This window comes from Rutilus rutilus (assembly GCF_951802725.1).
Source record: "Rutilus rutilus genome assembly, chromosome: 3".
In the NCBI taxonomy this organism is placed as follows: Eukaryota; Metazoa; Chordata; class Actinopteri; order Cypriniformes; family Leuciscidae; genus Rutilus; species Rutilus rutilus.
Genome location: NC_140211.1, coordinates 8,570,581 through 8,584,121, shown reverse-complemented (window position 1 = coordinate 8,584,121; position 13,541 = coordinate 8,570,581). Strand labels below are relative to the sequence as shown.

At 39.2% G+C, this 13,541-nt stretch overlaps 1 protein-coding gene across 1 annotated transcript; it reads left to right on the top strand.

The window, feature by feature from the left end:
* Window positions 1–12,301, top strand: tmem102 (transmembrane protein 102). The gene is made up of 3 exons (XM_084404414.1): window positions 1–160; window positions 754–959; window positions 8,482–12,301. Exons 2-3 carry the CDS (start codon window positions 764–766, stop codon window positions 9,843–9,845), a joined length of 1,560 nt encoding a protein of 519 aa, XP_084260540.1. The 5' UTR covers window positions 1–160; window positions 754–763; the 3' UTR covers window positions 9,846–12,301.
* The last annotated feature ends 1,240 nt before the right edge of the window (window positions 12,302–13,541 follow it).

Sequence of the window (13,541 nt, the reverse complement as noted above, 5' to 3'; positions counted from 1 at the left end):
GGAGGAGGTCCATTATTTCCGGGAAAAGTGTTGCCAGTGGGAAGGTGCGAGCTGGGGGACCTGTTGGAAATGACGGGAGCTGAAATCCTGTTTCACTAAAGAAATCACAACAAGCAACCCGGGGTCTAAGGCAGAGAGCACCGAGCCAGCGGAAAACAGGGTGTGTGTAAACTGTAAAGAACAAGTGTCATCGCTGAATCTTGAGGTGTTTTAGCTGGTTAGCACGTTAGCTCGCTCCACACCTGCTAGTCGGCTCATTTGGGCTGCTTGACTTACACGCATCTCAGTGGACACATGAAACAAACACATTCTCCCTCATACAGCACAAGTCATGGGGAATTCTTGTTTAGATGACATATTTCAGAAGTCTCGTCATGTTTATAATAATTAACTGTAAAGCTGTTTCGCTGGAGACATTAGCTGGCTAATTAGCTATTAATCTGCCCACTGACCTACATTCCGCTACAGTCGCTATGAATAACTAACCTGCGTGTAAATATTTAGTTGTTATTAACAATTCATAAATAGTTTGGGTAGTTAGTAGAATTGAGTAGGACTTAACAGTTAAATATAACGGTCTTGTTTCCTTATCAGCGGTTTGGTGTGTTTATCACTTTAAATGTCGATTTTTTTTTTAAGTAACATAATTTAATAATTATTTAAATGCATACATTTAATGATAATCTTTGACGTTAAATTGATAAGTGTGATTATTTTGGGACAGTTTGGTAATATTGTAGTGGTTTCTCTCAGGTAATGCTCGATGGAGACGCTCATGAGTGCTGTCACTGCCGTGGCGCCGGTGAAGCGCGTGCCCGAGGTGGACTTCCGCTCGGGCACGACGCTGGAGGAGCTGTCGGCGCAGGTGCACGCGCTCGTGCTGCTGGAACAGGGAGAGTTCGGGGACCAGACCGCGCTCGAGGTGCACACGGCCAAAGACTTCATCTTTAATATGCTGGGTGAGAAGAATACCATAGTGAACAGTGAACACACTTACTTAAATATAATAGAAACAACACTTTGATTCCTTGTGAGTTTTCATGAACCATCATCTCTGTCTGCGCGTGTGTGTGTGTGAGAGAGAGAGAGAGAGAGAGAGACACCTGGTAAACCCTACATTATGAGGACAAAATGTCCCTGCAAAGATGGCAATATCTGAAATCTTTGTGGCCGAGAGGAATACCATAGTGAGCACACATACATAAATATACACATAATAGAAACAACATTTTGATTCCTTGTGAGTTTTCATGAACCATCATATCTCTCTCTGTGATGGGTAGGGTTAGTTTAAGGGGATATAATATACTGTACGATATAAAAATCATTATGTCTATGGAAAGTCCCCATAAAACATGAAAAAACGTGTGTGTGTGTAAATTCTGTCCAAACATCATCATATTACTGCTGTAGCTGATTAGATAAAGTTAATTTTACAGAACAGATGGAAAAAGACTTAAATATGCCATTTATTTAAGGTATATTTTCTTTGGACTCAGCTTGATTTCTCCTGGTCTCTGAATCAGATCTTGACCCGAGTGAAGCTGTTTGTCCAGCAGGTGTCTCTAGTTCTCCTTGGTTGTGTTTTTCCCTCTGTATTTCCCACCAGATCTTTCCCAACACCCCTTTCTAATCCCTTTCTCTCCCGTCTCCACGCACACACACATAAACTAAATGTCATCCTGTTTTGTATGACATAAGTGAGGCAGAGAGATTTGCAGGACTGTATTGTTCTCTGAAAACATCACTGGAGCTGCTTCACATAATCCTGTCAAATGCTGGATTTGCTGACAGTTTCTCTCTTTCTCTCTCATTCTACTTTTGTCTTTCCCTCGCCTGCTGTTTTTTTTTTAGCCATAGCCTGTTCTCTCCTCCGTAGGAAACCTTTTAGCCTGTAGCTCTCGTCTGTTTTAGTTTCATTTGTTCCATTGTTACCTCTGACTCATCCAGTCATTGTTTTGTTTGTCGTTTACTTTTGGACCTTTGTTTACCGACGTGGATATGGATTTTCTTTTTCTGCCATCCTGTCACGTTTATGTTTCTTTTTGCCTGCCTCCTGTTGCTTCTCCCCTTTTTTTCTTCCTTTTTAACCCCTTGATGTTCAGCCAAAAGCTTCCTACTTCTTTTTTTCTCGTTTGCTGTTTCCATCTCTCACTCTCTAAACATATGCAGACATTTTCAAAGCGACATCCATCACACACCTCCTGAGAATGATAGATAGACAGCTTGTTATTTTTACGCCAGGTAGGGGACTCTTCAGCATTCATTTAGAGTATTCTGCCTCCTTATATACAGTGTGATTGGAAAAACCGATGATCCACTTCTTTTGTTGACCCTTACCTATCCATGAGAATTTCGATGTTAAGACGCTTCAGAAGACCTGTATGGATTCTTATAGTGCAAGTGTGGCACTGATCAATTAATCATTATGATTTCTGTTTCCACACCTCCATGACCTGCAAACATTAGCATACCATCTGCACGCCAGCCTCTAGACTCACTACAATCCTGCCAACATATTTCTCCCAGAGGAGCTTATTAAACTGAAATAGTGTTAAAAATGTAAAGGGCAAAAGGGATCATTGTTATTGTAGAAAAACTAAAAAACACCCTGCATCAACGTTCTGGTGTGAAGGTCACAGGCTCCCTGAAACAAACACCAGAAACAATTGTTATGTCGATGGGTCATTCGCTAATAATTACGTACACTAACGTATTTATACGCACATTTGAACTTCTCATGAAAACTGCCTAATTAACACATGAATTTGTTCTTAACCTCGTTCTAATGTTGACGAATTTTGGAGTATTTTCAATGTATCTGTTTAAAATTTCATCTTAATGTGTTTTTAAGGCCACCGAGAGTATTTTCCCGTAAATTTAGAATACATTTTAAAACAAAATTTATTGATGAATCATGATTTGTTTGTGAAAACGTTATTGCGTAGATTTCGATAGTGAATGAAACCCAATGTTTTAGTGCAACTGAAATCCTACCAGGTCATTATTTTCCCCCCTGTGAAGTCAGACTTAATGCTGGGTATTGACACACGTTTCACAATTTGATTCGATTTCAATTCACAAACTTGCACTTCGTTTTGATTCCGATACGATTTTATTCAATACCGGTTATTTGGGATATATGTCAGGTACAATACATGAACATTTGTGCTGTAAATGCAGTTAGGTACTATAGTATTAAATATTGAAGGTTAAAATGTACTGATTTGTATACAAACACTTATATTATACACAAGGCAGATTTTATAATAATAATAATACAGTTATAATACTAACTTTATATATTACATAATCATGTTTCTACTCCAGTTATTTTTTGGAAATATATACATTTAAATAGTGGCTGTCATAAAAACTTGACAGATTTATTCAAACATACATTAAATATTGAGGAACACTAAAAATATATATAATGAATATGTAATATATTGCATATTTATCAAAATGCTTCTTTCTAGAGTTGTTTTTCTAGCTGAATATATGGTCATTGAATGGCTTTTCTAAGGTAAATGTAATAAGTGACATTGTTTACAAGCTGTTTTGTTGACGTCTTTCCACGGTTAAAACACAGATTGAACGATTACATGACATGATACACTTAAAGGGGTCATGTGATGGTTCTACAAAATAACATTATTTTGTGTATTTGGTTTAATGCAGTGTGTTTACGTGGTTTTAGGTTTAAAAAAGTCATTATTTTACACAAACCGTAGCCTACATTATTGTTGCTCCTCTATGCCCCGCCTTTCTGAAACGCTCATCGTTCTGAAAAGCGCGGTGTGCTCTGATTGGCCTTCGATCCAGTGCATTGTGATTGGCCCAAAAACCTTAAGCGTGTGACGGAAACGTCACGCCCGTTACCATATTTGGGACATCAGCTCCCAAAGCAATAATGACAGGTGATCATGTCGGCAATACCACTAGATGACCAAGCTGATCATTCAACTTTGCCAGCGCGACTGGACCAGATCGTATCAGATTGGTAAGGTTTTATTTCATTGGGGACATAATTACTAATTATAATGACTTATACTGTCTTTTTACGTGTCACGCCGTCGCCGCTACGGGTGTGAGAACACTATGTAAACATAAAACTATGTATGCATTTGTGATCATAGAAACGACATGCAAGCGCTACTCTATACTGCTCAACTCGCGTTTGAATAGTCAGTAGCAAATTCTTAAAATATAAAAACATATTTACAGGCTGTGTTGAGTCAGAAGTAGGGCTGTATACCTTGGAGAACCTGGCGATACGATACATACCTCGATACACAGGTCACGATTCGATACGTACCTCGATACGATTTGATACAATGTGACACGATTCGATACGATTCAATAAAAATACATGGGCCAGAGCCAATTAGTTACGTTTTCCAATTGTGTCCTCTTTTGGATGGCCAAACAAAGTAGTTTGGCTTTCGCGACGAAAGACACTGCGTCTCCACGACATGGCGGCAACAATAATACAGCGCAAATAAAAGTTACGCCTTCTTTCTTTGCGTATACATTTGGGCGGTGTTATGAAACTCTGTCCCCACAGACTGACGTCGATTTGTGGAGGCGTGTTTGAACGAAGCGTTTCAGGAAAGTGTGGCTGAGCCTTTACTTTTATAAAGAATATCTCTTTAGGTTTGACACTTTGAGCTTTGTAACTCTGCAGATCTTATACTTGAGATACTATACAAGTATGTATACTTATACATAACACACTAAAGAAAAAGGAAAGCATTAAGTGACATCATGTGACCCCTTTAAGATGTACAGTCTCTTTCAACACCTTCAGATGTTCATTCATGTCTATTTCATGCTGTAACTAGTAGTAAAGCGGACGAGATGATCCGTTCACGATCCATCTCGCCTCGTTAAAGTGCAACAAAATGGTATTTATTGTTTGAATTTCATAATAAAATGGACAGAATTTGAAATCTGAGACTTATCTGAAAATAAAGCACAAGGCTTATTGCGATTTGTTGGATGGGAGCTGCAATGTTCTGTTCATTCATCAAATGAAAACAGCATAAACTAAAAGATTATTTAAGAATCGATATCGGTTCATCAAATTGAGAAGAGTTTAAAATCTAGAAATGATCCAGCATATATCGGACACTGATCGTGTATATGTCTGTGTTGTGTATTACTTGGACAGACAGATTATGTAGCATCATTATAACTGTGCATGAAAACATTCGTCTTGTTATTTAAATCCACAATGTTGAAGTTATTTTTTCTTGGAAAAGTCACAGAATGCAGTAAATGTCCTGTAGAGGTGACTCAAGTCCAAACTTCAATAGGGCCTACATTATGTGTACCTCATGCTTTGACAGCAGTGCATGTTGGGCTCTGATTTATGACTGGTAAATGCATATGCTAACCAGTTTCCCTTTGGCATCTGTCATTGCTGAGTGATGTTTTGTATTGTTTTTGTTTTAAAGTGGTCAATAACGGTGACCGTATGAGGGAGTGATGAGTGAAATGCACCTGGTTCTGATGGCTTCTGCCTGTAGGGAGTGATGGACATAATGAATTCATTATTTTTGCATGAACAAACTGGTAATTAGTAAAGCTATTGCTACTTGTGTTGGACAACATGATTTGTTTTAACACCCCTTGAAAAGACACCAATTATTTTCCTTATTTCCCTTGTGAAGGATCATCTTTGGATTATGGGTCATTAAAGCACTGTTTAGAAACACATCCATATGGCAGCTATACTTAGTATTCAGTAATTGTCCTCCTCTCAAAGCATCTTTTTACTAGTGGATTGCATGTAAATGAAATGAATGTATGTGATAAATAATTCTAAAGAAATGTGTATTGACCAATTTCTGCCTTCATAAAATATTAAAAGGCGAGATGTTTGTTTTCATTAACGATTCCACTAGAGATTTGAAATGTTCATTTTAAAGAATTTAAGGAGCAACGGCTTGAATTGCAAAACAGTTGAGGGAGACTATTCATAATATCTTTCCCTCTGAATGAGCAGGAATTATCTGACTCAGACTCAAACTGAGAAGAGGATTAGGGAGATTTCTGTCATTTTAGGAATAGCATCATCTTCCTCTGTTTCCCTCCCTTCCTTCCTTCCTTCTGCTTTTGTTCCTCACTCACCTCAGAAACCAATTATTTAACTAATACTGCATATTAAAATATGTGACCCTGGACCACAAAACCAGTCACATGGGTCAATTTTTTTTTTCATGAGATATATACATCGTCTGAAAGCTGAACAAACAAGCTCTTTTTTTGGGTATGTTTGGTTTGTTAGGATATGACAATATTTGGCTGAGATACAACTATTTGAATCTGGGGGTGCAAAAAAATCTAAACATTGAGAAAATCGCCTCTAAAGTTGTCCATTTATGGTCACGATTGTGCTGCATTCACTCACAAAAATAAATGTTTCATAAATGTACAGTAGGTAATTTACTAAATATCATCATGGAACATGATCTTTACTTAATATCCTAATGATTTTTGGCATAAAAGAAAAATCGATAATTTTGACCCATACAATATATTTTTGGCTTTTGCTGTAAATATACCTGTGCTCCTTGTGACTGGTCTTGTGATCCATGGTCACACATACATATATATATTGTAGTCTCAGAGGTGTTTCTGGTATTATTATGATTTGTTTGTGACAGTGCAAGAGTGATCTTTCTTGCAGTTGACACTATGACAGTGGCTCATCCGCAGTTGGCGTGGGTTTCTGCAAAAGGGATCTCACATCTGTTCTAAAGCACTATATTCTTACAGATTTGAAGGTGCATTAAGCGATTTCTGAGAAACAGTTGATATTTGAAATCGACACCCAAACAAACACAGCCCTCCCTTCATTGCTCCGTCCCCAAAATAGCAAACACTAGGTTTGGGAATTAAAAATCGGCTCCACTTGTGGAATCGGTTACATGTTATAAAAAAAAATTTTTTATTCCACTTATAAACTCCTGTGTGTGTGCTTTTTAATGTGGTTTAAATGTGGTTTTCAACCATTACAGCGCAAGAAGTCACGAAAGAGAACCCAATTCGGCAAAAACAGCCGCCTCTCATATCATGCACAAATGCTGAATTGAGTTCTCTAATGCGTTGTGTGCTTGAACGGACAAATACACACAAAATAATGTCAAAATATCCCCGTAAACACAGTCGGTTATTAAGTGAATGTGAACAGTTGATAAAGAAAACGCATGTGTATCAGTATATTGGATCTGTGCATTCAGTCTTAAAGTGACAGCAGCCTAATAAACCTGCTGCTGTCTGTCATTACTGTTAATCAAAGAAACAAAAGAAAACCACTCACTGATCTTGACTGAATGACTTTTGTAACTTTAATAAGGATAAATCCATATTTTATTTATAAAAAGAAAACTATGCAGTGTTATTTTACATCTAATTTTAATTTCTGAAATTTGCTCAGTTGTATTTTTATTTGCTTATTTGTTCATATTTTATTACTAACTGTATACTGTATAAATAAATTTATATTAGTTAGTCTAGTTTATTAGTTGTCGATAAGTTGTCGATAGAATCGATAAGGATAAGCAGAATCGGAATTGGGGTCAAAATTCAAATGATACCCAACCCTAGCGAACACGCTACACAACACAGGCAACCACTAACAGCTGTGATTCAACAACAGCATATCTTGAACATAGCGAAAACCAAAGTTACTCATGTATCAAGCAGAAACAACGGAACCCCTGCGTCCGTTTTCAGGCCTTCCCGCTTTCTCTAATGCAAGAATATTAATTAATAAAAGAATATATCCAATATTAACGTGGGTCCTAAAGCTCTTGCCTGATAACACTTCTTTCTAATTAAATTCCTCTGACCTTTTCCTTTTTGGTAATGTTTCAGCCATCTCTCTTTCTAGTCTTTTCTACAGTCACTATCTCTCCTCCCCATCATGAGCGAATATTACTGATAGGCTACAAGAGTGTTTTGGTGATCTGTCCAATCCACTTTGTTTTTTTTCCCCCTATCTACTCAGCCAGAGCTATGTACAAAGCCAGTTTGCTTTTTTTTTTCAGCACACACACACACACACATACAGACCAGACATCTAGCAAATTGACACAAAATTGTTTCAGGTGTTGATTTAAATTTTCAACAGTATTTCTCAATAATTATTTACTGCACCTTTTAAAAGCATAAAATTTGTCTGAACAACTTAAGCAGCAGGAATTATCTTTAGATTGAGTACTTCATTTGACCTCTGGCCCTTTTGCAAGACAACTGATTGCACCGATTTAACTTTTTATTTTATTGACATTTTTTATTGATGCTCTTGGGGTTAGAAATTTGTAATGCTTTCAGTATTTTAAGCTTAAATTGTTTAGAACATTGCCCTCTTGTCGAACTCCTACCCATCCTATATCTACCCACCCCTCCATTTGTCTTTTTAAAGACAGGTGATATTACCTCTTTATTCATGAATATTCTTCCTTTTCACAGGCCTGGTGCAAAAGGTAGACAAACGACTACCGGTTGCCAATGAATACCTGCTGCTGTCAGGTGGGGCCAGGGAAGGTGTTCTTGATCTTAACCCAGAGGACCTAGGTGACTACGCCAAAGGTGTTGACTATGATTTGGACTTCACTCTACTGGTGCCTGCTCTGAAATTACATGACCGCAATCAGCCTGTGACGCTGGACATGAGGCATTCCCCACCATGCCATTCATGGCTGAGCCTGCGCCTCTGCGATCCCGCGATGCTGATGCGTTGGCGTATCTGCTGTCAAGACGAGATTAATACAGAGAATAAAGATGTGGAGGATGAAGAGGAAGAAACTGGCGGAGTACCAGGCTCAATCCCATCACTACAGCATCCTCAGTCATTAGATGGGTGCTACTTCTCTCCGTTGTTGGTTGCCGATTGGTTCTGGAGTGTAGTTGGGACAGCGGTGGAAGACTTGCGGAGGAATCCTCAAAGAGGGATTCCAGTTCCTGATCGTGTGGAGCGTAATGGCCCTTTAACAACGCTGATTCTCACTGCAGGAACTAGCCGTATCCTCTACGACTTGCTTCCAGTGGTGTCGTTTCGTGGCTGGCCGGCCGTCGCACAGGGCTGGCTCACGACCAACCATTTCTGGGATGGTAAAATAACGGAGGAGGAGGCCATCAGTGGGTTCTACTTGCTCCCATGTTATTCTCCAGCTGCAAGTCCCTCAACCAGACCTGACCGTGAGTGGAGACTTGCCTTCTCCCGCAGTGAGGTTCAGCTAAAGAAATGCGTGCCCTACCCAATGGCACAAGCCTTCCAAGCGGCTAAAGCTGTATTGTCAAGACTGTTAGCTCGCCCTCGCACCGGCCTTAGCCTCTACCACCTACGTACCTTGATGTTTTGGGCATGCGATCGCTTGCCGACCAGCTTCCTTAGCTGTCCAGATCACGAGACGCCTGCACGGCTCTTCCTTGGTCTTCTTGATGACTTGTCTCACTGCATTCTGGGCAAAAACTGTCCCAATTACTTCCTACCCCAGTGCAACATGCTAGAGCACCTCACGGATGGCGCTGCCCTGTTAGTTGCGCGTAAACTTGCACATTTACGTTCTGATCCTGCAGAGCACTTGAGAGCTGCTTTAGAGCAAGCGCAACAGGCATGCCAGCTCAAACGAGAGGCAGCGGGAGCTGGGAGCAATGGGCATGGGTTATCATCGCCTAGCCACGGATATGGTGCAGGATCACCACAGGATGACCGGCTAGCACAGCGACTACAACAGCTGGTGACGGAAAACCCTGGCAAATCAATTTCAGTCTTCCTCAACCCAGATGACGTTACACGGCCTCATTTCCGCATTGATGACAAGTTCTACTGAGTGGACTGAGCTGGTTCACACACTTCCCAGGGTACAGAAACCCTGGGAAGACAGAACTTATAACGGACATGGTCATGTCACTGTGCTTCTGTATTGAACCAAATTGTCTCCACTGAGTTTTTTTATCTCCCATTTGTCTCGCTTTAACAAGGCTGACTACAATCAAAGCACCTGCTTGATGCTCCCATGAGGGTTTAACGGGTGTCACAAATGTCAGGGAGAACAGAAGTATCCGGGGGAAGGATAGATTTTTTGTTAGTTATGCGACTTGGATAAAATCTAAATTCAGTCACGTCCTGAGGAAATCCCCATTGATAGACTGCACATCAAGCAGACTTGATCCAGTTATAATATTCTATAGAGTTTGAAGAGTTTTAACTCGCTACTTAGCACTACTGAGAATAGAAACTACTAATATTTTCTGCTGAATGAGGGCAGTAGAGCTGGAAAACCAACTAGGCCAAGGTACATCATGATGAAACCGAACGCAATGTTTTGGGTGTGTGTGGAGAAGTTTGCGATTATTGATCACATAAACCTCTCTTTCTTTAATCTGTCAGTTATCCTGCTTGCTCCCTTTCTCAGGTACTTTTTATTACTTTCTTTTAACTGGCGAGTTTTGAGTTTTGACCACAGTCAAAAGAAAGATAGAAAAAGACAAGGAATAACTTGCAAATCCAGGTCTTGTCCTTTATGTATAAGAAGCTGTTGTACAGCCCGTAGAAACAATCTTTTTGAAACAAATACTGTTTGAAGCTAGTTTTTTTTTAGTTATATGCCGATGATAGTATATCAAGTATCAGAGACCGTTTTAGATGCTGTATAGAGATAGGTTGTACACTGATTGATGCTAATTGTGTATCCTCTGATTGGACTCTAATCTACACATAAACAGTTCGTGTTATAGTGTAAGGGCTTTTCTTTGTCAATCATTATTGCATACGTTTGAATAAAAAAAGTGAAAGTTAGATGTTTAGAGAGAGATCTAGACTGGGCAACAGAGGTTTAGAGAAAGGATAGAAGGAAAGTCTAAAGAGACAGAGGAGTGCGTCTCAGTGTTTTTGTGTGTGTGAAAGGATCCTAAAGCATCTCACTCTTGCAGATTTGCATTTGCATAGCTGTGGTAGGCAGAGATGGATGGAGAAAGTCAAACACGACGTCCACTGGATAGATTAGGCCGAACCAATGGGACTCATGGGATCGCAGACATCTGCTCTCACTCGCTCATTGTCTCTTTCTGTCTCCTTCCTAAATCCTTCCCTCTTCATCGGCCTCCATCTCTGGCTGTTCTTTATCCATCTCTACCTCTTCGACTGTGCTCAAGGATTAAAGAACAATATTACATGTGTATTCAGCATAAATCGCATTAGCACCCTGTGGGAGTTGGCAGACTATTCATGTGTGCTGCTGCGCATATACAGAGCAATCAGTAACAGCGTTGCCTTTGAGTGATGGCAAAATGGCGAGGAATAGGCTTTTTCTAGTGGATTTGTTATTCCAGACATGCTACTGAAAAGAGTTTGTGTAGTGTTGCACATGGCACAGGTAGGCTACTATACATATATCTGCTGTATGCCAAGGAAAAGACACCAAAGATAAGTTTAAAAGACTGATTGCTTAGATTAAATGTCATGCGTCATGAAGGAAAGCGGATGCATATCTATTGTAAATTGTCAGGGTTTGACACTGTATACCTTAAAAGGCCTATTTAGTGGGTTTAAATATTGTGAAATGCTTGAATCCATATTTGTAATGCTATTTTCAGTGTATTATGACCGTTGTTTAGCACAATGCCTGATATAAAATTAACAGTGGTACTATGCAACATTTCTGAATCAACTCTATGAATGAGATATTAAGGCCTGCCATGCCTGTGAAAATTACCAAGAGGGTTTTATACAATGATTGCATTGGGGGAAAATGAATGTTCCTGCCTCAAGGCATGATGAAATGTTCCGAATGCATTTCAGGTAAATATCTGAAGAAAGCCAAAGCACATTCATTTTCCTTCCCAACTTTTTTTTTAATAACTTGGTCCCAGTGTTTCTTTATCTGATAGCGTAGTCCCTCTGGTCATGCTGTTGTGTACAAAAGAGTATTTTTGCTCTTGAGCAATGAATGTAAACAACATATTTTACCTCTTAAATTAATCAAGTCACCTGCTTAAATTCCCTGAATGGAAATGAAATGACGCATATTTAAATGGTACCAAATATTTATACATTTTCATATTACTTCTCTATTGTGCCTCAGAAGGCGTTTCTTTTTTTCTTTACTTTCTTTTTGTGTGAGGGGATTGACCTCATTTCTTTTTGTGCAATTCTATGTGATGCTGGTCGTAGCATGAAATAAAACATTACATCTATACGAAGATTTGTTTATATTTGATATCTATGAATGTTGCTCATCTGAAACTTCTGAAACAAGACATTATCTGATTCTGTACTCTAAAGAGTAATTCCAGACAGTCAGGTTAAATGTATTTCTACATTATATAATGAATGATTTGGTATGATCATACGCAAGTCATATTGACGTGATAATCCAAAACCAGATGATTGACGCATAACGATGAACTCACATTTAATAAACACCAGGAACCATCATAGACCAACACCAGCACAAAACGTCACAAGACAATGAACCGGAAATAAGTGAGGGTTTATACACAGGATGATAAGGGGATGATGAGGGATAAGTTTGTATTATTGGAAGAAACCCCAAAAAGATTCAGAATTAAATTCAGAATAATCCTACAAATAAGGCCCGTTCACACCAAGGATGAAAAATACAATGATAAAGATCAAGTTCTAGCACCACAACTATAACGGTAATGGCACAGAGGAACAATATCGTTGGAATCACTTTCAGAATTGTTTTAGTTTTTTCCCAGATGATGAATGATGAAACATTGACGGCCAATCAGAATCCATCCTGCTTTAAAGGGATAGTTCACTTTGAAATTAATTTTTGATATGTTTTAGCTTACCTCAAGGGCATCCAAGATGTAGGTGTCTTTGTTTCCGCAGTAGTTTCAATTTTGATATTTTTAGGTCAAACCGTTCTTGTCTGTCAGTCATATAATGCAGGTCGATGGTCACTGTCTCAAAACACAAGCACAGAGTCCAAATTAAAACAATTCCCCATCGTCCAAATTAAACAATTCCCCATCATAAGTACACATTGATGGCCTAAGACACGAAACGAGCGGTTTGTGTGAGAAAACGAACAGTATTTATATCGTTGTTATCTCTTGAAAACAGCACATGTCCAAATGATCTGATGGCGCGGGCGGGTATAGATATATACACTAGATGTCGCTTGGCTACGGTTTCGTTCCAATGAACTGCAGTAGCCAAGGCGACATCTATGTATATATCTATACCCGCCCGCGCCGTCAGATCATTTGGACATGTGCTGTTTTCAAGAGATAACAACGATATAAATACTGTTCGTTTTCTCACACAAACCGCTCGTTTCGTGTCTTAGGCCATCAATGTGTACTTATGATGGGGAATTGTTTCATTTGGACGATGGGGAATTGTTTTTTAATTTGGACTCTGTGCTTGTGTTTTGAGACAGTGACCATCGACCTGCATTATATGACTGACAGACAAGAAGGGTTTGACCTAAAAATATAAAAATTGAAACTACTGCGGAAAAAAAGACACCTACATCTTGGATGCCCTTGAGGTA

Bases quoted from the DNA above. Each gene is read 5' to 3' on its own strand.
- tmem102 (XM_084404414.1), top strand. From the start codon at position 764: ATGGAGACGCTCATGAGTGCTGTCACTGCCGTGGCGCCGGTGAAGCGC. The intron at 960-8,481 runs GTGAGAAGAATA...TCCTTTTCACAG, and splicing joins CTTCATCTTTAATATGCTGG to GCCTGGTGCAAAAGGTAGAC.